This window comes from Eschrichtius robustus, chromosome 4 (assembly GCF_028021215.1).
Source record: "Eschrichtius robustus isolate mEscRob2 chromosome 4, mEscRob2.pri, whole genome shotgun sequence".
Lineage (NCBI taxonomy): Eukaryota > Metazoa > Chordata > Mammalia > Artiodactyla > Eschrichtiidae > Eschrichtius > Eschrichtius robustus.
The window spans coordinates 139,260,194-139,285,478 of record NC_090827.1 but is presented as its reverse complement, the minus strand read 5'-3'; the positions used below and the strand labels follow the sequence as shown (position 1 = coordinate 139,285,478).

General features: G+C 36.7%; 1 protein-coding gene across 2 annotated transcripts in view; it reads left to right on the top strand.

The window, feature by feature from the left end:
- Window positions 1-25,285, top strand: part of SCLT1 (sodium channel and clathrin linker 1) — a 247,181-nt gene that overhangs the window by 42,119 nt on the left and 179,777 nt on the right. For both annotated transcript variants that reach the window (XM_068542339.1, XM_068542338.1), the window contains exons 3-4: window positions 23,992-24,050; window positions 24,578-24,650. In XM_068542339.1, coding sequence (XP_068398440.1) covers window positions 23,992-24,050; window positions 24,578-24,650 — 132 coding nt within the window. The remainder of the gene's footprint in view (window positions 1-23,991; window positions 24,051-24,577; window positions 24,651-25,285) is intronic.

Below are 25,285 nucleotides of genomic sequence, written 5' to 3'. Positions count from 1 at the left end.
ATATCATCTTTGAGAGATGATTTATCTACTAGTAGGATAGATCTGGTGCAGTTCAGAATTGCCAGGATGGTGGATTCCCAGAAGTGTAACCTGGTGAACATAGAGAATTCAAGATAATGTCCAAACAACATTTAGATTGAACGGTAAGCTCGTTTATTTACAGGACCTCTTTTCTATGATGGTGTTTTCAGCTATGACCAGATCCTGGTTATCTTACTACTATCTGTATTTTGACTTCTGATTATCTTACTACTGTCTTTATTTTTTCTTCATCCTCATCAGTCCTCTTCAGATGCCAGAGACACCTTTAACAAGTTCCTTTTTCTAGAGAGTCTGTTTGTTCCTTTCCTCTCCTGCCTGATCAGCCAGCCTGCATAATTCTCTACATTTGTAATTGGCTTCTTTATGAAACTTCGTCTGTTACCACAAAGCAAACAGCAAGACCAGTGACAGAGAAGGTAGAGGAGAGTGAGGAGTGGAAAGCATCTAATCTGATCTCTAGGAGGATAAGTCTATTGATCTACCCTGGGTTAGAGTGAGTGCAAGAATGGGTGACTCCTGAGAACTCACACACAGGGGCCCAAGGCCCATATTGTAGACATATGAGGACTCAAGGTTTTTTGGTCTGGTTCCTCTAAGACTCCATCTTTTCCTGCATCCTATGATTTTAGAACCTTTCCCAGGGACTTTCTGCCCTTGTTCTGCCTTGCCAGGGACATTCTCCTGCAAGAATGGGGGAGGGGGGCTCCATTGTGTTCTCATCAAAGCTCTGAAGGTTGAGCCTCTCAGTCAGTTGCTTATACCCCAGAATGTGGAAAGTATCAGAGTCTAGAAGGCAAGGACCTGTCCAGATCCTACCTAGAGGATAGCATCAGGTGAACAGATAATTTATTTTTTTAGAAAGTGCTCTTCTCAAACTGATATGTAGATTCAATGCAATCTCAGTCAAAATCCTGACAGGTATTTTTGAGGAACTTAACGGGTAATTTATATGGAATGACAAAGGACCAGGAATAGCTAAGACTGTCTTAAAAACTGTTAGGAACAATTTCCCTACCAGATATCAGGACTTATTACACAAATTACAGTAATTAAGATTGTGTAGATGAATAAACAGATGACATGGAATAGAGTCCAGAAACAGATTCACACATATGTGGACACTTGATTTAAGACAAAAGGATCATAGCAGAACAGGGAGCTAAGACTGTCTTTTCAATAAATTGGTCTGGGTCAACTGGATACTCATATGGAAAAAATGAAACTAGATTCCTACCTCACACTACACTCAAAAATCAATTTCAGGTAGACAAAGATCTAAATGTGAAAGGGTAAAAACAACACATTTTCTAGAATTCCAGTGGTCATGCTATTGAACGCTTGAGATGTGCTATTAAGTGTAAAACTTGCACTGGATTTCAAAACACTTAGTGTGACAAACCAATAAAATATCTCAGTAATTTTTATTGAAATGTTGAAATGATACTAATTTGAATATATGGGTTAAACACAGCATTAAAGAAATTTTTTAAAAATCCAACTAAAGAAAACCTTAGGTCTGGAGGACTTCATAGTGAACTTTTCCAGTCATGAAAAGGAAGAAATAAAACCAATCTTACATTTCTGTTCCAGAGAGCATAAAATGGGGAATTCCTTCGTAACTGCTTTTGAGCCCAGCATAATCTTGATAGCAAACTTGGAACAGAGTTTTGAAAAAAGATAACTATAGGCAATCTTACTCATGAACTTACTTTCAAAATACTTAACTATTAGCAAATAAAATATATTAATTAAACAAAGATGGTTTAACATTTGAAAATAAATCAACATAAATCACCATACTGACAGAAAAAAAAGAAGAAAAATTATATGATTATCTCAAGAAATCAGAAAATAATTAGTAAAATTTAACTCCCTACCACAATAAAAAGTCTCAGGAAACTAGGAACAGAAAGAAACTTCCTTAATTTGATAGACTAGCTACAAAACACTAGATGTGCATTGTACTTGATGGTGAAATGTTGAAAGTTTTCCCCCTGAAAATGGGTACAAAGCATGGATGCCTGGTAAAATCACTTTTCTTCAAAGCCAGATGAATAAAGATACAAAAACTGGAAAGGAAGAAATAATACTATCATTATTTGTAGAAAACAATACAATGTATATTGAAAATTCAAAAGTCTTCAATCTGTCAGATTTAATAAATGAATTTAGTAGTGTTTTTGGATACAAGACAAAATTACAGATTTAATTTCATTTCTATAAATAGCAACAATTCAATTGAAAATGAAATTTAAAGAGTGATACTATTTACAGTAGCATGAAAATACATTAAATACTTAGAAATAATTCTAATGAAAAGCTTAAGATCATAAATGTGAGGATATACTGTGTTCATGGATTACATAGCTTAATTGAATTAAACAAAATCACAATCAAAATACCGGGAGATTTTTTTCTTCAAATTTGACAAGTTGTTTCCAAAATTTTTATGCAAAAGGCAAAGAAGAGCTAAGACAATCTTAAAGAAGAATAACAAGCTGGAGAACAGATAGTAGCAGAAGTCAAGATTTATTGTGAAGCTCTCATTATTAAGACAGTGTGATGTTGGCCAAGGATGGACAAGTAAAGCAACTGAACAGAATAGAGTTCAGAAGTAGCCCTACCTTTGCCAGATTTTTATGTAGGAGAAAAAAAAAAAATCTTAATCCCTACTCATACTATTCTCAGATGTAACTTCTGGATTGATTGTATGTCTAAATGTATAAAGTATTAAAATAATAAGGGTTTCAGAAGAATATTTGGGAGAAAAGTCCATCAACTTATAATAGGCAAGATGTCTTCAACAGGATTAAAAGAAACAGTAATCATAAAGTAAATGACTGATCAACTGGACTACATCCTTGATTCCTGCAAACCACTGTGTCCCAGCCCCAGCCTATTCCACACCACAGCCTACCACTAGGTCTCGGATGAATATGCGGAGAAAGAGACATGACCTTGGGCTGCTTCTGGGCAGAACTGCAGATGACTGCATGGGCAACATATATGTTTGCTGTGACCACACACTCAAGGACAACAGAGCCTGATCTAACACAACCCTCAGGGTTTCTACTTTAACAACTAGGGAACAGACCCTGCCCCTGACAGAGCGGTGACAGCAAAGAGGAGGCCCTGCCCCTCATCCTGCACAGGCTCTGGACACCACAACACCAATCACACTTTCTGTCAAGGTGATAACAGCCAGCACACTCTAAGGAAAGATGTGGCTGGCATCCATATCAAAACTGGCCCTCGCATCAAAAAGATTGGGCTCACTCAATCTACATAGGGACATTCCCACATAAAAACACCCCTTCAAGACCACAGTAGATAACTGTTTCCCCTAAATTCATAGAGACAGAGAAAGTTAAGTAAAATGAAAAAGCAGAGGAGCTACTCCCACCTAAAAGAACAAGAGAAATCCCCTGAAAGAACAAATAATGAAACAGAATTCTCCAGTCTACCAGACCCCGAGTTCAAAAAGGAGGTAGTAAAAGTGCTAAAGGAATTAAGAAAAATTGATAGAAATGCAGATCACTGTAACAAGGAACTAGAAACAATAAAGAGGAACCAATCAAAATTAGACAATTCACTTGCTAAGGTGAAAACCGATCTAGAAGCAATGAATAGCATATTGAATGACACAGAACAGATAATTCATCTGCAAGATAGAATAATGGAACTCATCCAGTCAGAACAGCAGTCAGAAAGACAAATGAAAACAAATGAGAGCATCATATGAGATCTCTGGGATAATATAAAGTGTGCCAACCTATGCATAGTAGAAATTCCAGAAGAAGAGAGAGGAAAGGGATCAAAAATGTATTTGAAGAAATAATGACTGAAAACTTCCCCAGCCTAAAGAAAGAAACAGATATCCAGGTACAGGAAGCACAGAGGGTCCCAAACAAGATGAACCAAAACAGACCCACACCAAGACATGTCATAATTAAAATAGCAGAAGTTAAAGATAAAGAGAGGATTCTAAAGGCAGCAAGAGAAAAACAGTCAGTTACACGGGAATCCCCATAAGACTATCAGCTGATTTCTCTGTAGAAGCTTTGCACACCAGAAGAGAGTGGCATGATATATTCAGATTCCTGAAAGAGAAAAATTTGCAACCCAGAATACTCTGTCCAGCAAGATTATCATTTAGAATAGGAGAGAGAAAAAATTTCTCAGACAAGTAAAAACTAAAAACATACAGCAATATTAAACCTACCCTACTCTAAATAGAAAAAAAAAAAAAAAAAAAGCAAGAATCTATAGGAAAGGGAAAAATCACAATAGGAAAGGCAAATATATAAAATGATTGAGGATCACTTAAATAAGCAATAGGTTTAAAAAACAAAAAATTGTAATAGTGATTATAAGCAAAAGTGATTAACAGCAAAAGGATAAGCATCAAGATGTAAAATAGGACATCAAAATCAAAATGTGGGAGAGGGAAATATAAAAATGTAGATCATTTACAATGTGTTTGCACTTGCATGACTATCAGTTTAATGCAAGTAGGTATAGTTATAGGTCAGCATACTTGAAATCCAGGGTAACCACAAATCAAAAACATACAGTAGGTGTGGGCAGTGACTCTTCTCCCCATTGCACAGTTTGATAAGACAGCCTCTTCTTTTGAGGGGAAGAGTGAGTGGAGTAGAAAGAAGGTTTGAGGCTCTCAGATACTCCTGAAAAAGAAGAAGCATCTCTTCATGTGATGAGGATAATGTAGTCATTGGAGCAGAGGGCTCTGGTCTCAGGATCCTTCCACATAGTGGCTTTACCAATGGACATTCACAACAACCCAGAGAAACAAAGTAGGAGAAGGAAAATGCAGAGACCAAAAGAGGAGCTCACATATAAGTCACTCCAAGGTTAAAGATGGCAGAATAGAGAGACCCTGATCTGACCTCCTCTCATGAGCACACTGAAATCACAAGCAGAAAAATCATTGATGAAAAAGACTGGAGCCTACCACAAAACATCTTCTACAGATAGAGACAAAAAGAAGAAATCACAATAAGATGGCTAGAAGAGGCGGACTCCTGATATAATCAAATCCCATACCCCGCAACTGGGTGACCCACTGGGGAATAATTGTATTGCAGAGGTTTTCCCACAGGAGTGAGGGTTCTAAGCCCCACATTGGGCTCTCCAGCCCAGGGGTCCAGCACTGGGAAGATAGGCCCCCAGAGCACTTGGTTTTGAAGGGCAGCAGGACTTAAGTGCAGGAGCCCCAAAGGACTGAGGGAAATAGAGATTACACTTTTAAAGGGTGCACACAAAGCCTCACCTGCACTGGGACCCAGGACAGAAGAAGTAATTTGATAGGAGCTTGGGACAAACCTATCTGCTGGTCTCGGATAGTCTCATCAAGAGGTGGGGGGCAGATGCAGCTTACTCTGGGGATATAGACACTGGTGTCAGACATTTTGGGGAACATTCAGCCACCTGAACACTGCTTCTATGGCAGCTGACATCTTGGGATCGTCCCTTAAGCTCATTAGTGCCAAGACCTGGCACCACCCAACAGCCTACAGGCTACAGTGCTGGGATGCCTCAGGCCAAACAACTAACTGAGCAGGGACACAGCCCAACCCATCAGCAGACAGGTTGCCTCATGACCTTATGAGCCCACAGGCTCCTCTAGACATGCCCCTGGAAGCCCTGCCCACCAGAGGGCCAACACCCAGCTCCACTCACAAGTGACCAGGCACCAACTCCTCCTGCCTGCAAGCCTGCACAGTCCTCTCGACCAGCCTCACCCACCAGGGGGCAGAGAACAGAAGCAAGAAAACAATTTACCCTGGGACCAGTTAGGCCCTGGCCCAGCCCACCAGCAGCCCAAAGCCACCTTCAGGACACCCTGGAGCCCGTACCCAACTGTGTCAGGAGTTGGCCCCACCCACCCAACATTCTAAAATGATCTCTGTGATCTCTGGGCCCTGCAGCCAGACTCCAGGACAAGCTTTGCCCACCAGTAGTCTAGCGCTAATCCCAGGATCTGGCAGCAGTGGATGGGCAACAGCTCCAGAGTCTTTGGGACCTTGACTCCACCCACCAGTGAGCCAGCACTAGTCCTGGGGCCCCCTAGGATTCCACAGCCAGCCACCTCGTGACCAGACCCCACTAAGCAGCAACCAACAGCATCCACATAAGGCAGGGCCTAGCCAGCAACCAGACTAGGGGCCAACCAAGCCTGCTAGACTGCCCACAGAGCCCACCGCAAGAGAAGGATCCACGCAGCCCTGTTAGGGGGAACCTCTAGAGCATATAACTTAGGTGACAAGACGGGAGTACCCAGCAGGGATGCATAGGATGCCTCCTGCAGAGGGCCACTTCTCCAAAATCGAGAAACGTAACTAATCCACCACATAATAAAAATACAAATAGCAACTTAGACAAAATGAGGCAGCAGAGGAATATGTTCCAGATAAAGGAACAAAATGAAACCCCAAAAGAAGAAATAAGATAGGCAGTCTACCTGAGAAAGAGTTGAGAGGAATGACAATAAAGATGGTTAAAGAACTCAGGAGGAGAATGGACGCACAGAGCAAGAAGTCAGAAGTTTGTAATAAAGAGATGGAAAATATAAAGAACAACTAAACAGAGATGAAGAATACAATAACTGAAGTGAAAAATACACTACAAGAAGCAATAGTAGACTAAATGATTCAAAAGCATGGATTAGTGAGCTAGAAAATAGAGTAGTGGAAATCACTGCTGCTGAACAAACGAAGGAAAAAAGAATGAAAAGAAATGAGGACAGTTTGAAAGACCTCTGGGACAATACCAAGTGCACTAGTATTCGCATTATAGGGGACCCAAAAGGAGAAGAGAAAAGGTCTGAGAACATATTAGAAGACATAATAGCTGAAAACTTTTGTAACATGGGAAAAAGAATAGTCACCCAAGTTCAGGAAGTACAGAGTCCTATATAGGGTTAACCCAAAGAGGAACACACCCAGACACATTGTAGTTAGAATGACAAAAATTAAAGATAGAGAATACTAAAAGCAGCAAGGGAAAAGCAACAAATAACATGCAAGGGAACACCTATAAGGTTAACAGCTGATGTTTCAGCAGAAACTCTGCAGACCCAAAGAAAGTGGCACAATATATTTAAAGTGATGAAAGGCAAAAACCTACAACCAAGAATACCCAGCAAGGCTCTCATTCAGATTTGATGGAGAAATCAAATGCTTTACAGACAAGCAAAAGCTAAAGGAAGTTCAGCATCACCAAACCAGCTTTGTAGCAAATGTTAAAGGAACTTCTCTAGGTGAAAAAGAAAAGGCTACAGCTAGAAACAAGAAAATTACAAAATGAGAAAGCTCACCAGTAAAGGCAAGCATACACTAAAGGTAGGAAATCACCCACACACACCAAGCTACTAGGAAGGTTAAAATACAAAAGTAGTAAAGTCATCTATATTCACAATAAGTAGTTAAGGGATACACAAAATAATTAGATGTAAAATATTATATGAAAAATAGTAATTGTGAGGGGAGGAGATTACAAATGTAGGGTATTTAAAATGCATTTGAAATGAAGAGATCAGCAACTTAAAACAGTCATATGCATATATATAGACTGCTATACAAAAATGTCATGCTAACTGCAAACCAAAAATCTATAATAGATATACTCACAAAAAGAGAAAAAGGAATCCAAACATAACACTAAAGATAGTCATCAACTCACAAGAGAAGAGAACAAAAGAAGAAAGTGGGGGAGAAAAGACCCCCAAAACCAATCCAAAATGATTTAACAAATCATGGCAATAAGAACATACCTATTTATAATTACCTTAAATGTAAACAGATTATAGGTTCCAACCAAAAGACACAGACTGGCTGAATGAATACAAAAACAAGACACATATATATGCTGCCTACAGGAGAATCACTTCAAATTTAGACACACACACACAGACAAAGTGAGGGGATGAAAAAGGTATTCCATGCAAATGGAAATCACAAGAAAACTGGAGTAGCAATATTTATCAGAAAAAAAAAAGTCTTTAAAATGAAGACTGTTACAAGACCCAGAGGAGGAGACTACATGATGATCAAGGGATCAATCCAAGAAAATATAACAGTTGTAAATATATATGCACCCAACATAGGAGCACTTCAATATATCAAATATTAACAGATATTAAAGGAACTATCAACAATAACACAATAATGGTAGGGGATTTTAACATCCAACTTACATCCATGAATGTAATCAATAAGAAACACAGGCCTTAAAATAACACATTAGGCCAAATGGACTTAATTGACATATAAATAGACCATTCCATCTGAAACCAGCAGAATACACATCCTTTTCAACTGCAACTGGAACATTCTCCAGGATAAATCACATACTTGGCCACAAAACGGGCCTAGGTGCATTTAAGAAAATTGAAATCATATCAAGCATCTTTTCTGACCACAACGCTATGAGACTAGAAATCAACTACAAGAAAAAAAACTGCAAAAGTCCACAAATACGTGAAGACTAAACAATAGTCTACTGAACAACCAGTTTATCACTAAAGAAATCAGAGGAAATTAAAAAATACCTAGAGACAAATGAAAATGAAAACATGCTGATCCAAAACCTATTAGACATAGCAAAAGTAGTTCTAGGAGGGAAGTTTTTAGTGATGTCAGCTTACCTCAAGGAAGAAAAATCTCAAACAACCTAACCTTACAACTGAAGGAACTAGAGAAAGAAGAACAAACAAAACCCAAAGTTAGTAGAGGGAAAGAGATCATAAAGATCACAAAAAATAAATGAAATAGAGACTGAAAAAAAAATAGGAAAGATCAATGAAACGAAAAGCTGGTTCTTTGAAAAAGATAAACAAAATTGATAAACCTTTAGCCAAACTCATCAGGAAAAAGGAGAGAATGCAAATTAATAAAATCAGAAATGAAAAAGAAGAAGATACAACTGACACTATAAAAATACAAAGGATCACAAGAGACTACCATGAGCAACCATATGCCAATAAAATGGACAACCTAGAAGAAATGGACAAATTCTTAGAAAAGGTACAGTCTAAGACTGAACCAGGAAAAAATAGAAAATATGAACAAATTACCAGTACAGAAATTGAATCAGTAATTTAAAAACTACCAACCAATAGAAGTCCAGGACCAGATGGCTTCAAAGTTTAATTCTACCAAACATTTAGAGAATAGTTAACACCTATCCTTTTGAAACTATTCCAAAGAATTGCAGAGAAAGGAACACTTCGAACTCACTCTATGAGGCCACCATCACCCTGATACCAAAACCAGACAAAGATATCACGAAAAATGAAAATTACAGGCCAATATCACTGAAGAACATTGATGCAAAATTCCTCAACAAAATACTAACAAACTGACTCCAACAATACATTAAAAGGATCATACTCCATGATCAACTAGGATTTATCCCAGGGATGCAAGGAATTTTCGATATTCTCAAATCAATCAATGATATGCACCACATTAACAATTTGAAGAACAAAAACCATATCACATCAACAGATGCAGAAAAACTGCTGATGAAATTCAACATTCATTTATGATAAAAAAAAAAACCCAACTCTTCAGAAAATGGGCATAGAAGGAGCACACCTCAACATAATAAAGGCCATATGACAAACCCACAGCTAACATCATGCTCAGTGTTAAAAAGCTGAAAGCGTTTCATCTACAGTCAGAAACAAGGATGCCCACTCTCACCACTTTTATTCAAAACACTATTAGAAGTCCTAGTCTAGCCACAGCAATCAGAGAAAACAAGAAGTAAAAGGAATCCAAATTGGAAAGGAAGAAGTAAAACTGTCACTGTTTGTAGTTGGTATGGTGATAAGAAAATCCTAAAGATGCCACAAGAAAATTAGAGCTCATCAATGAATTTGGTAAAGTCATAGGATACAAAATTAACATAAAAATAAGCAAAATTAATATACAGAAGTCTGTTGCGTTTCTATACACTAACAATGAAATATCAGGAAGGGAAATTAAGGAAACAATCCCATTTTCCATCATATGAAAAAGAATAAAATATCCAGGAATAAACCTACTTAAGGAGGCAAAAGACCTGTTTTTGTATGGGAAGAATCAATATTGTTAAGTGACCATACTATTCAAGGCAATCTACAGATTCAGTGCAATCCCTATCAAAATACCAGTGGCATTTTTCTCAGAACTGGAAGAAAAATTTAAAAATTAGAGTGGAAACACAAAAGACCCCAAATAGCCTAAACAATATTGAGAAGAATGGAGCTGGAGGAATCACACTCCCTGACTTCAGACTATACTAGAAAGCTACAGTAAACAAAACAGTATGGTACTGGCACAAAAGCACCCAAAGATCAACGGAACAGACTAGAGAACCCAGAAATAAACCCACGCACTTATAGTCAGTTAATCTATGACAAAGGTGGCAAGAATATACAATAAAGAAAAGACAGTCTATTCAATAAGTGGTGCTGGGAAAACTGGACAGCTACATGTAAAAGAATGAAATATATGAAATATAGAATATTCTGTAACACCATACACAAAAATAAACTCAAAATGGATTAAAGACCTAAATGTAAGGCCAGACACTATAAAACTCTTAGAGGAAAACATAGGCAGGACACTCTCTGACATAAATCACAGCAAGATCTTGTTTGATCCACCTCCTAGAGTAATGAAAATAAAAACAAAAATAAACAAATGGGGACTTCCTGGTGATCCAGTGGTTAAGACTCTGCACTCCCAATGCAGGGGGCCCGGGTTTGATCCCTGGTCAGGTAATTGGATCCTGCATGATGCAGCTAAGAGCCCGCACGCTGCAACTAAAAGATCCTGTATGCTGCAACTAAAGATCCTGCATGCCACAACTAAAGATCTTGCATGTGGCAACAAAGATCCCTCATGCCAGAACTAAGGCCTGGTGCAGCCAAATACATACATAAATAAATAAATATTTAAAAAGAAAAAGAATATTCTCTCAACAAATAAAATGAGACTCCTTAAAAAAAAAAAAAAGGGACCCAATTAAATTTTAAAGTTTTTTGCACACCAAAGGAAACCATACACAAAACGAAAAGATAAGCTATGGATTGGGAGGAAATATTTGCAAATGCTACTGCTGACAAGGGATTAATTTCAAAATATACAAAGAGCTTATACACAGCAATATCAAAAAAAGACATACAACGCAATCAAAAAATGGGCAGAATCCAAGGAAGACATACAGATGGCCAATACACACATGAAAAGATGCTCAACATCGCTAGTTATCACAGAAATGGAAATCCACGCTACACTGAGGTATCACCTCACACCAGTCAGAATGGTCATCATTAAATAGTCTACACATAACAAATGCTGGAGAGGGTGTGGAGAAAAGGGAACCCACCTAAACTTTTGGTGGGAATGTAAAGTGGTGCATTCATTGTGGAAAACAGTATGGAGGTTCCTTAAAAAACTAAAAATAGAGTTACCATATGATCCAGCATTCCCGCTCCTGGGCATATATCCACAGAAAACTCTAATTCAAAAGGATACATGCAGGAACTTCCCTGGTGGTCCAGTAAGTAAGACTCTGCGCTCCCAATGCAGGGGGCCCAGGTTCAATCCCTGGTTGGGGAACTAGATCCTACAGGCTTACTGCAACTAGGAGTCCACATGCCTCAACTAAGAAGCCCGCACACCACAACTAAGAAAACTGCATGCTGCAACTAAGAAACTCACGTGCCACAACTAAGGATGCTGCATGCTGCAACGAAGATCCCATGTGCCGCAACTAAGATCGAGCACAGCCAAAATAAATAAATATTTTTTAAAAAAAGAAATAAAAAACAAAAACAAAAGGATACATGCACCCCAATGTTCATAGCCACAGCATTTACAATAGCCATGGAAGCAACCTGAATGTCTGTTGACAGAGAAATGGATAAAGAAAATGTGGTATATGTATACACACACACACACACACATATACATAAAATGTGATAATATTCAGCCATAAAAAGAATGAAATAATGCCATTTGCAGCAACATGGATGGACCTAGAGATATCATACTTTAGTGAAGTAAGTCAGACAAAGACAGATATCATAAGATATCACTTATATATGGAATCTTAAAAAATGATATAAAGGAAGTTATTTACAAAACAGAAACAGACTCACATACATAGAAAATAAACTTAAGGTTACCAAAGGGGACAGGGATGGGGAGGGATAATTTAGGGATTTGAGATTAACACACACACACCCTTGTCAGTTGAATCATTGCAAATATTTTCTTCCAGTCCGTAGATTGTCTTTATTTTGTCGGTGATTTCTTTTGTTGTGCAAAAGCTTTTAAGTTTGATTAGGTCCCATTTGTTTGTATTTGCTTTTATTTCTGTTGTCTTGGTAGACTGACCTAAGAAAATGTTGCTATGATTCATGTCAGAGAATATTTTGCCTATGTTCCCTTCTAGGAGTTTTATTGTGACATGTCTTATATTAAACTCTTTAAGCCATTTTGAATTCATTTTTGTGTATGGTGTTAGGTATTTAACTTCATTAACATGTGAGTGTCCAGCTTTCCCAACACCATTCACTGAAGAGACTGTCTTTTCTCCATTGTGTATTCTTGCCTCCTTTGTCAAAGATTAATTGATCATAGGTGTGTGGGTTTATTTCTGGGCTGTCTCTTCTGTTCCATTGATCCATATGTCTGTTTTATGCCATTATCACGCTGTTTTGATTACTGTAGCTTTGTAGAATTATCTGAAGTCTGGGAGGGTTCAAGCTTTTTTTTTCTGAGCACAGCAGTATGAAACTAGAAATAACCACAGACAGAAAAACAAGAAAAGAAGAACACATGAAGAGTAAACAACATGCTACTATAAGACCAATTGGCCAACAGTGAAATCAAAGAAGAAATCAGAAAATACCTTGAGACAAATGACAGTGAAAAGGCAACCTTACAAAATCTATGGGATGCCTCAGAAGCAGTCTAAGTGGGTAGTTCATAACGATACAGGCTTTCCTCAAGAAAAAATAAAAATCTCAAATAACCTGACCCACCACCTGAAAGAGTCAGAAAAAGAAGAACAAATAAAACCCAAAATCCGCAGAAAGAAGGAAACAATAAAGATCTGAAAGGAAATAAATAAAATAAGAGATCAAAAACAACAGAAAAGGTCAATAAAGGCAAGAGCTGGTTTTTTGTAAATATAAACAAAATCGACATATCTCTAGCCAGGCTCACCAAGAAGAAAAGAGAGAGGACCCAAATAAACAAAATAAGAAGTGAAACAGGAGAAATAACAATACTTTACCACAGAAGTACAAAAAAATCGTAAGAGAATACTATGAACAATTATATGCCAACAAAGTTGACAGTCTAGAAGAAATGGACAAAGTTTCTAGAAATATACAGATTGCCAAAACTGAGTCAGGAAGAAACAGAATTTGAACAGACTGATCACTAGCAGTGAAATATCTGAGTGTAATATTAAAAAAACCAAAACAAAACAACAAAAAAACCTGTGCAAACAAAAGTCCAGGACAGGATGGCTTCACTGGGGAATTCTCCCTAACATACAAAGAACTTAAATGTATCCTTTTCGAACTATTCCAAAAAATTGAAGAGGAGAGAACAGTCTCAAAGTCATTCTATGAAGCCACCATCACCCTAGTAACAAAACCAGACAGAGACACTGCAGAAAAGAGAATTACAGGCGAATATCTTTGACAAATATAAATGCAAAAATTGTCAACAAAATATTAGCAAACTGGATCCAACAGTACAGAAAAAGGAGCATTCCATGTTGAAGTTGGATCCATTCCAGGGTCACAAGGATGGTTCAATACACAAATCAATACACAATACACACAATACACAAATCAATCAGTATTATACACCACATTAATGAAACCACATGATAATTTCAATACATGCAGAACAATTTGACAAAATTTAATATCCATTCATGATAAAAACTCACCAAAGTGGATTTAGAGGGAACATATCTCAACATAATAAAAGTTGTTTATGACAAACCCACAGCCAACATAATATTCAGTGGTGAAAAGCTGAAAGCCTTCCCAGTAAATTCAGATTTAAGACAAGATGCCCATTCTCACCACTGTTATTCTACATAGTATTGCAAATCCTAACCACAGCAATCAGACAAGAAAAATAAATACATTTTATCCAAATTGGAAGGGCAGAGGTTAAAACGTCACTATTCACAGATGATATGATACTCTATATTGAGTACCCTAAAGTCTCCACATAAAACCTATTTAGTACTAATAAATGAATTCAGCAAAGTAGCAGGCTACAAGATTAATATACGGAAATCTGTTGCTTTTCTTTACACTAACAATAAAATATCAGATAGAGAAAGTGAAAAAACAATCCCATTTAAAATCACATCAAAAAGAAAAAAGTATTGATACCTAGGAGTAAACTTAACCAAGGAGCTGAAAACTATATAACATTCATAAAGGAAATTAAAGATAATTCAAAGAAAGGGAAAGATATCTCATGCTCTTGGATTGGAAGAATTAATATTGTTAAAATGGCCATACTACCCAAAGCAATCTACAGATGTAATGTGATCCCTATCAAAATATCCATGACATTTTTAATCAAACTAGAACAAATAATCGTAAAATATATATGGAACCACAAAAGACCCAGAATTGCCAAAGCAATCCTGAGGAAAAAGAACAAAGCTGGAGGCATAACCCTTCCAGACTTCAGACTATATTACATAGTTACAGTAATCAAAACATTGTGGTATTTGCACAAAAAGATATTTAGATTAATGGAGCTTTACAGTAGAGAGCCCAGAATTTAACTCACACACCTATGGTCAGTTAACCTCTGACAAAGGAGGCAGGAATGTACAATGGAGAAAGGACAGTCTCTTTAGCAAATGGTTTTGAGAAAGCTGGACAGCTACATGTAAGTCACTGAAATTGGTACACTGCCTCATACCATATACAAAAATGGTTTAAAGACCTAAATTTAAGACATGACACCATAAAACTCGTAGAAGAGAACATAGGCAGAGCATTCTCAGACATAACTGATAGCGATATTTTCTTAGATCATTCTGCCAATGTAAAAGAAATAAAAGATAAGATAAATGAATGGGACCTAATAAAACCTACAAGCTTTTGCACAGCAAAGGAAACCATAAACGAAATGAAAAGCCTACCAACTGGGAGAAAATATTGGCAAATGATGTGACTGACAAGAGCTTAATTTCCATAATATACAAGCAGCTCATACAACTCAATAACAAAAAAACAAATAACCCAATCAGAAACTGGGCACAAGACCTAAACAGACATTTCTCCTAAGAAGACCTACATGTGGCCAACCGGCTCATGAAAAAATGCTCACCATCACTTATTATCAGAAAGATGCAACTCAAAACCACAGAGATGTCATCTCACACTGGTCAGAATGGGTATCATCAAAAACTGTACAAATAATAAATGTTAGAGAGGGTGTGGAGAAAAGGGAACCCTCCTACACTATTGGTGGGAATGTAAATTGGTGTAGTCACTATGGAAAACAGTATGGAGTTTCCTTAAAAATCTAAAAATAGAGTTACCATCTGCTCCAGCAATCCCATTCCTTGGTATATATCCAGAAAAGATGAAAACTCTATTTCAAAAAGATACATGCACCCCTATGTTCATAGCAGCACTATTTATGATAGCCAAGACATGGAAACAACCCAAGTCCCCATTAACAGATGATTGGTCTAAAAATATGTAGTATAAATATACAGTGGAATATTAACTCACTCATAAAAAAGAATGAAATATTGCTATTTGCAGCAACATGGATGAACCTATAGAATATCATACTTTAGTGAAGTAAGTCAGACATGTATCATATGATATCACTTATATGTGGAATCTAAAAAGTAATACAAATGAATCTATATACACACAGAAACGAACTCTCAAACATAGAAAACAAACTTATTGTTACCAAAGGGGAGATAAGGAGGGGGAGGGAAGAACTAAGAATTTGGGATTGACAGGTACAAAGAACTATATTGAATATCTTGTAATAACCTATAATGAAAAGTAATCTGAATATATATATATATATATATATATACATATATATATACACACATATATGAAATAACTGAATCACTTTGCTACACACCTAGCACAGTACTGTGCACAGTACTTACACAGTAAGTCAACTATACTTCATTTTTAAAAAAATCCCTTTGAATCTGTCTGTCCTTCCCTCTGTCCCATTCCCTTCCTTCTACTCCTAGAAGGTAACCCCTTTTTTTGTGATATATCCATGTTGATACATATGTCTTGCTAATTCCTTGACCTACTTATGAGATCCTATTGTATTATTTTTCATTTATCGTATTTTTTTTAATTACAGTAAAAGCTCCACTGAAAGTTCTTATACATCTCCTTGTGTTTGGAATGTTTCTCCATACTTTATAATAGTTACTGTGTTTTTTGGTCATGTTAAAATTATACTGTCCTCTTAACCTTGCTTATGGTGTCATTAGTTGTATAGAAGTTTTAAATTCGGATATTGTAAAATATGTTATTTCTTCTGTTTATAGATTTTACTACTTGTGTCTTTTGGCTAGAAAATGTATTTTGAGTGAGAGTATGCCAGGCACTGCTTGGGATATTGGTGAACAAAGCAGACAATAGTCTCTGCATTTTTAGAGCTGAAGAAAGCTTTCTGTATCTCAAGGTCAATAATACATTTTCTTTCAATAGTTGTTCAATTTTTAAAACATTTAGATCTTTAATCTATCTGTAATTTACTTTCCATTTAGTGTGTGCTGGGATCTAATTTTATTTTTTTACCCAACACTTATTAGTTGAAAAGCAGTACTTTGTCCATTTATTATAGTTATAGTTCCACTTCTTTTATATACTGCATACCCATAAATACTTGAATCTATTTCTGAATTTTCTGTACTGTTCTGTTTGTTACTGTATCTGAACCATATTGTTTTAATTACTCTAGCATTATAATTATAGTGTTTTGACATGTAGTAGAGCAAGTTCTCCCCTCTTTTTTTTTTTGTGGAAATGATTTTTTTTCTTTTTTTTTAACACCTTTATTGGAGTATAATTGCTTTACAATGGTGTGTTAGTTTCTGCTTTATAACAAAGTGAATCAGTTATACATATACATATGTTCCCATATCTCTTCCTTCTTGCATCTCCCTCCCTCCCACCCTCCCTATCCCACCTATCTAGGTGGTCACAAAACACACAGCTGATCTCCCTGTGCTATGCAGTTGCTTCCCACTAGCTCTCTATTTCATGTTTGGTAGGATATATATGTCCATGCCACTCTCTCACTTTGTCACATCTTACCCTTCCCCCTCCCCATATCCTCAAGTAGATTCTCTAGTAGGTCTGTGTCTTTATTCCCGTCTTACCACTAGGTTCTTCATGACCCTTTTTTTTTTTCCTTGATTCCATATATATGTGTTAGCATACTGTATTTGTTTTTCTCTTTCTGACTTACTTCACTCTGTATGACAGACTCTAACTCCATCCACCTCACTACAAATAACTCCATTTCGTTTCTTTTTATGGCTGAGTAATATTCCATTGTATATATGTGCCACATCTTCTTTGTCCATTCATCCGATGATGGACACTTAGGTTACTTCCATGTCCTGGCGATTATAAACAGAGCTGCAATGAACATTTTGGTACATGACTCTTTTTGAATTATGGTTTTCTCAGGCTATATGCCCAGTAGTGGGATTGCTGGGTCGTATGGTAGTTCTATTTTTAGTTTTTTAAGGAATCTCCTTACTGTTCTCCATAGTGGCTGTATCAATTTACATTCCCACCAACAGTGCAAGAGTGTTCCCTTTCCTCCACACCCTCTCCAGCATTTATTGTTCCTAGATTTTTTGATGATGGCCATTCTGACCGGTGTGAGATGATATCTCATTGTAGTTTTGATTTGCATTTCTCTAATGATTAATGATGTTGAGCATTCTTTCATGTGTTTGTTGGCAATCTGTATATCTTCTTTGGAGAAATGTCTATTTAGGTCTTCTGCCCATTTTTGGATTGGGTTGTTTGTTTTTTTGTTATTGAGCTGCATGAGCTGCTTGTAAATCCTGGAGATTAATGCTTTGTCAGTTGCTTCATTTGCAAATATTTTCTCCCATTCTGAGGGTTGTCTTTTGGTCTTGTTTATGGTTTCCTTTGCTGTGCAAAAGCTTTTAAGTTTCATTAGGTCCACTTTGTTTATTTTTGTTTTTATTTCTATTTCTCTAGGGGCTGGGTCAAAAAGGATCTGGCTGTGATTTATGTCATAGGGTGTTCTGCCTATGTTTTCCTCTAAGAGTTTGATAGTATCTGGCCTTACATTTAGGTCTTTAATCCATTTTGAGTTTATTTTTGTGTATGGTGTTAGGGAGTGTTCTAATTTCATACTTTTACATGTAGCTGTCCAGTTTTCCCAGCACCACTTATTGAAGAGGCTGTCTTTTCTCCACTGTATATGCTTGCCTCCTTTATCAAAGATAAGATGACCATATGTGCGTAGGTTTATCTCTGGGCTTTCTATCCTGTTCCATTGATCTATATTTCTGTTTTTGTGCCAGTACCAAACTGTCTTGATTACTGTAGCTTTGTCATATAGTCTGAAGTCAGGGAGCCTGATTCCCCCAGCTCCATTTTTCGTTCTCAAGATTGCTTTGGCTATTCGGGGTCTTTTGTGTTTCCATACAAATTGTGAAATTTTTTGTTCTAGTTCTGTGAAAAATGCCAGTGGTAGTTTGATAGGGATTGCATTGAATCTGTAGATTGCTTTGGGTAGTAGAGTCATTTTCACAATGTTGATTCTTCCAATCCAGGAACATGGTATACCTCTCCATCTATTTGTATCATCTTTAATTTCTTTCATCAGTGTCTTATAATTTTCTGCATACAGGTCTTTTGTCTCCTTAGGTAGGTTTATTCCTAGATATTTTTATTCTTTTTGTTGCAATGGTAAATGGGAGTGTTTTCTTAATTTCACCTTCAGATTTTTCATCATTAGTGTATAGGAATGCAAGAGATTTCTGTGCATTAATTTTGTATCCTGCTACTTTACCAGATTCATTGATTAGCTCTAGGAGTTTTCTGGTAGCATCTTTAGGATTCTCTATGTATAGTGTCATGTCATCTGCAAATAGTGACAGCTTTACTTCTTCTTTTCCGATTTGGATTCCTTTTATTTCTTTGTCTTCTCTGATTGCTGTGGCTAAAACTTCCAAAATTATGTTGAATAATAGTGGTGAGAGTGGGCAACCTTGTCTCGTTCCTGATCTTAGTGGAAATGGTTTCAGTTTTTCACCATTGAGGACGATGTTGGCTGTGGGTTTGTCATATATGGCCTTTATTATGTTGAGGAAAGTTCCCTCTATGCCTACTTTCTGCAGGGCTTTTATCATAAATGGGTGTTGAATTTTGTCGAAAGCTTTCTCTGCATCTATTGAGATGATCGTATGGTTTTTCTCCTTCAATTTGTTAATATGGTGTATCACGTTGGTTGATTTGCGTATATTGAAGAATCCTTGCATTCCTGGGATAAACCCCACTTGATCATGGTGTAGGATCCTTTTGATGTGCTGTTGGATTCTGTTTGCTAGTATTTTGTTGGGGATTTTTGCATCTATGTTCATCAGTGACATTGGCCTGTAGTTTTCTTTCTTTGTGACATCTTTGCCTGGTTTTGGTATCAGGGTGACGGTGGCCTCATAGAATGAGTTGGGGAGTGTTCCTCCCTCTGCTATATTTTGGAAGAGTTTGAGAAGGATAGGTGTTAGCTCTTCTCTAAATGTTTGGTAGAATTCGCCTGTGCAGCCATCTGGTCCTGGGCTTTTGTTTGTTGGAAGATTTTTAATCACAGTTTAAATTTCAGTGCTTGTGATTGGTCTGCTCATATTTTCTATTTCTTCCTGGTTCAGTCTCGGCAGGTTGTGCATTTCTAAGAATTTGTCCATTTCTTCCAGGTTGTCCATTTTATTGGCATAGAGTTGCTTGCAGTAATCTCTCATGATCCTTTGTATTTCTGCAGTGTCAGTGGTTACTTCTCCTTTTTCATTTCTAATTCTATTGATCTGAGTCTTCTCCCTTTTTTTCTTGATGAGTGTGGCTAATGGTATATCAATTTTGTTTATCTTCTCAAAGAACCAGCTTTTAATTTTATTGGTATTTGCTATTGTCTCCTTCATTTCTTTTTCATTTATTTCTGATCTGATCTTTATGATTTCTTTCCTTCTGCTAACTTTGAGGTTTTTTTATTCTTCTTTCTCTAATTGCTTTAGGTGCAAGGTTAGGTTGTTTATTCGAGATGTTTCCTGTTTCTTGAGGTAGGCTTGTATTGCTATAAACTTCCATCTTAGAACTGCTTTTGCTGCATCCCATAGGTTTTGGGTCGTCATGTCTTCATTATCATTTGTTTGTAGGTATTTTTTCATTTCCCCTTTGATTTCTTCTGTGATCATTTCCTTATTAAGTAGTGTATTGTTTAGCCTCCATGTGTTTGTATTTTTTACAGATCTTTTCCTGTAATTGATATCTAGTCTCATAGCGTTGTGGTTGGAAAAGATATTTGATACGATTTCAATTTTCTTAAATTTACCAAGGCTTGATTTGTGACCCAAGATATGATCTGTCCTGGAGCATGTTCCATGAGCACTTGAGAAAAATGTGTATTCTGTTGTTTTTGGGTGGAATGTCTTATAAATATCAATGAAGTCCATCTTGTTTAATGTATCATTTAAAGCTTGTGTTTCTTTATTTTTTTTCATTTTGGATGATCTGTCCATTGGTGAAAGTGGAATGTTAAAGTCCCCTACTATGATTGTGTTACTATCGATTTCCCCTTTTATGGCTGTTAGTATTTGCGTTATGTATTGAGGTGCTCCTATGTTGGGTGCATAAATATTTAGAATTGTTATATCTTCTTGGATCGATCCCTTGATCATTATATAGTGTCCTTCTTTGTCTCTTGTAATAGTCTTTATTTTAAAGTCTATTTTTTCTGATGTGAGAATTGCTACTCCAGCTTTCTTTTGATTTCCATTTGCATGGAATATCTTTTTCCATCCCCTCACTTTCAGTCTGTATGTGTCCCTAGGTCTGAAGTGGGTCTCTTGTAGACAGCATATATACGGGTCTTGTTTTTTGTATCCATTCAGCCAGTCTGTGTCTTTTGGTGGGAGCATTTAATCCATTTACATTTAAGGTAATTATCGATATGTATGTTCCTATTTCCATTTTCTTAAATATTTTGGGTTTGTTATTGTAGGTGTTTTCCTTCTCTTGCGTTTCGTGCCTAGAGAAGTTCCTTTAGCATTTGTTGTAAAGCTGGTTTGGTGGTGCTGAACTCTCTCAGCTTTTGCTTGTCTGTAAAGGTTTTAATTTCTCCATCAAATCTGAATGAGATCCTTGCTGGGTAGAGTAATCTTGGTTGTAGGTTTTTCTCCTTCATCACTTTAAATATGTCCTTCCGCTCCCTTCTGGCTTGCAGAGTTTCTGCTGAAAGATCAGCTGTTAACCTTATGGGGATTCCCTTGTGTGTTATGTGTTGTTTTTCCCTTGCTGCCTTTAATATGTTTTATTTATATTTAATTTTTGATAGTTTGATTAGTATGTGTCTTGGCGTGTTTCTCCTTGGATTTATCCTGTATGGGACTCTCTGTGCTTCCAGGACTTGATTAACTATTTCCTTTCCCATATTAGGGAAGTTTGCAACTATAATCTCTTCAAATATTTTCTCAGTCCCTTTCTTTTTCTCTTTTTCTTCTGGGACCCGTATAATTCGAATGTTGGTGCGTTTAATGTTGTCCCAGAGGTCTCTGAGACTGTCCTCAATTCTTTTCATTCTGTTTTCTTTATTCTGCTCTGCAGTAGTTATTTCCACTCTTTTATCTTCCAGGTCACTTATCCGTTCTTCTGCCCCAGTTATTCTGCTATTGATTCCTTCTAGAGAATTTTAAATTTCATTTATTGTTTCGTTCATCATTGTTTATTTGCTCTTTAGTTCTTCTAGGTCCTTGTTAAACGTTTCTTGTATTTTCTCCATTCTATTTCCAAGATTTTGTATCATCTTTACTATCATTATTCTGAATTCTTGTTCAGGTAGACTGCCTATTTCCTCTTCATTTGTTTGGTCTGGTGGGTTTTTACCTTGCTCCTTCATCTGCTGTGTGGTTTTCTGTCATCTCATTTTGCCTATCTTACTGTGTTTGGGGTCTCCTTTTCACAGGCTGCGGGTTCGTAGTTCCCGTTGTTTTTGGTATCTGTCCCCAGTGGCTAAGGTTGGTTCAGTGGGTTGTGTAGGCTTCCTGGTGGAGGGGACTAGTGCCTGTGTTCTGGTGGATGAGGCTGGATCTTGTCTTTCTGGTGGGCAGGTCCACGTCTGGTGGTGTGTTTTGGGGTGTCTGTGGCCTTATTATAATTTTAGGCAGCCTCTCTGCTAATGGATGGAGCTGTGTTCCTGTCTTGCTAGTTGTTTGGCATATGGTGTGCAGCACTGTAGCTTGCTGGTCGTTGAATGAAGCTGGGTCTTGGTGTTGAGATGGAGATCTCTGGGAGATTTTTGCCGTTTGGTATTACGTGGAGCTGAGAAGTCTCTTGTGGACCAGTGTCCTGAAGTTGGCTCTCCCACCTCAGAGGCACTCTCTGTCCCCCGCAGTCTCCACCCACGAAGGGGCTTCCTAGTGTGTGGAAACCTTTCCTCCTTCACAGCTCCCTCCCACTGCTGCAGGTCCTGTCCCTATTCTTTTGTCTCTATGTTTTCTTTTTTCTTTTGCCCTACCCAGGTACGTGGGGGAGTTTCTTGCCTTTTGGGAGGTCTGACGTCTTCTGCCAGCATTCAGTGGGTGTTCTATAGGAGCAGTTCCACGTGTAGATGTATTTCTGATGTATCTGTGCGGAGGAAGGTGATCTCCACGTCTTACTCTTCCGCCATCTTCTCCCTGTCTTTTTTTTTTTTTTTTTTTTGGCCAGATTATCTTGGCTATTCTTGCACATTTACTCAAACATAGGAACTTTACGATGTGTTTAAGATCAAGTTTCATAAATTATTCTATTTGATTTCTTTTTTGGAATTGCATTGTACCTGCAGTGAATTTTAAGAAATTAATACACTTATAATACTGACTGTTCCACATATGAATATGGTATAGAACCCTGTTTATTTAGATCCTTTATGTCCTTCAGTAAAGTTAATATTTTATTAAAGTTATTGCAACATTTTTTTTGTTTTATTCTCAAGTACTACCTTTTCTTACAGTAGTGAATGCCATGGTTTTTCCTATCACATTTTCTGATTATTGCTGGTATTTGGGAAAGCAGCTGTTTTTTTTATGTTTGATCTTCTATCTGGTGACTTGGTGTACTCTGTTCTTAGTCCTAATAATTGGTAGATTAGAGAGAGAGATTTCTAGGTAAATGGTCAAATTGTCTGTAAATGAGAATAGTATTGTATGTTCCTTTTCAGCCTTTAGGTCTCCAACCCCCTGTTCCTGCAGCAGATTCCACTGATTGGAACCTTTAGTACAATGCTGAATTTTAGCAGTGATAGTGAGCAGCCTTGTATTATTACTGAATTTCGTGCAGTGCTTCTGATGTTCCACCATGAAGAATAGTAATTGATGTAGGTTTTTAGTAGATGTTCTTTATGAATTGAGAAATTTCTTCCTATTTCTATTTTGCCAAGAGTTTTATTATGTATGGGTGTTAAAATTTACTGAATACTTTTTCGGCATCAATTAAGATAACTTTTTTTTTTCTCTTTCCCTCTTTTGTAATTGCAGTAACAGATTTAAGGTTATAAAATGTTTACTTGTATTTAATTTTAAACTACTGTCAGTTTTGACTAGAAAGATGTGGGAAAACAAAATTTTAAGATGCAATATTTTCTGTTATAGAAATCTGTCTTCAAAGGAGTTGCAGGTGACACAGTAGAAAACTCAGTAGTTGACCAAAGGTAAGGTTGAGTTACCAGAAAAATATTATTTTCTTAATTTTGTTTAATTATTGTTAATTTTTTAGTATTAGGAATGTTTATTTTATACTCTGCTATGATTAGGTTTAAATGATCTGTCATTGAATTGACAAGGAGAAAAAAGCCAGTATTATTGTCTATAATAGTGGTTCTCAACTGGGTGATTTTGCTTCCCTTCCCTCCCCAGATATTTGACAATGTCTGGAAACATTTTTGCTTGTCACAATTGTGGAGGGTAAGGGTGCTAGTGGCCTCTAATGGGTAGAGGCCAGGAATGCTACTAAACATCCTACAGTGCACAGGTCAGCCCCCAGCAACAAAAAATTATTCAGCCTAAAATATTAATTGAGCTAAGGTTGAGAACCTCTAGTTTAGGAAAAAGGCAAAGTATTGATTGCTATGGAGAAAATTAACGTAAAAATTTTGATGTTTAATTTATTTCATGTTACATATTTATTAAACTAGATTAAAAAGAATATGCATCTTTTTAACTTTGAAATTTTCTTTAGCTTTTTAGTTCCTCTTATTACTGAGTATGATAAGCATCTGGAAGAGCTAAATGGGCAGCTGAAATATTATCAGGTATGAAATCATAGCTATCAACCTTTTGGTAATATTTTCTTATAAAAAAAAGAAAAAAATAGGCTCCCTTTCTTCACAAAAACACTGATAAGGAAGAAAATGTTTACCTGTAATCAAATTTACGTGTTATTTTCTGGTGTACAGCAAAGTAATTCAGTTATACACATTTATATGTGTGTGTGTATATATATGTATTCTTTTTCAGATTCTTTTCCATTATAGGTTAGTACAAGATATTGAATCTATTTCCCTGTGCTATACAGTAGGTCCTTGTTGTTTATCTGTTTTATATATAGTAGTGTGTATCTGTTAATCCCGAACTCTTAATTTATCCCTGCCCCCTCTTTTCCCCTTTGGTAACCATAAGTTTGTTTTCTACTTCTGTAAGTCTGTTTCTGTTTTAAGTAAGTTCATTTGTATCGTTTTTTTTTTTTTTTTAGATTCTACAAATAAGTGATATCATATGTTATTTGTTTTTCTCTGTCTGACTTACTTTACTTAGTATGATAATCTCTAGGATCATCCATGTTGCTGCAAATGCATTATTTCATTCTTTATGGCTGAATAATATTCCATTGTGTATATGTACACCACATCTTTTTTACCCGTTCATGTGTTGATAGACACTTAGGTTG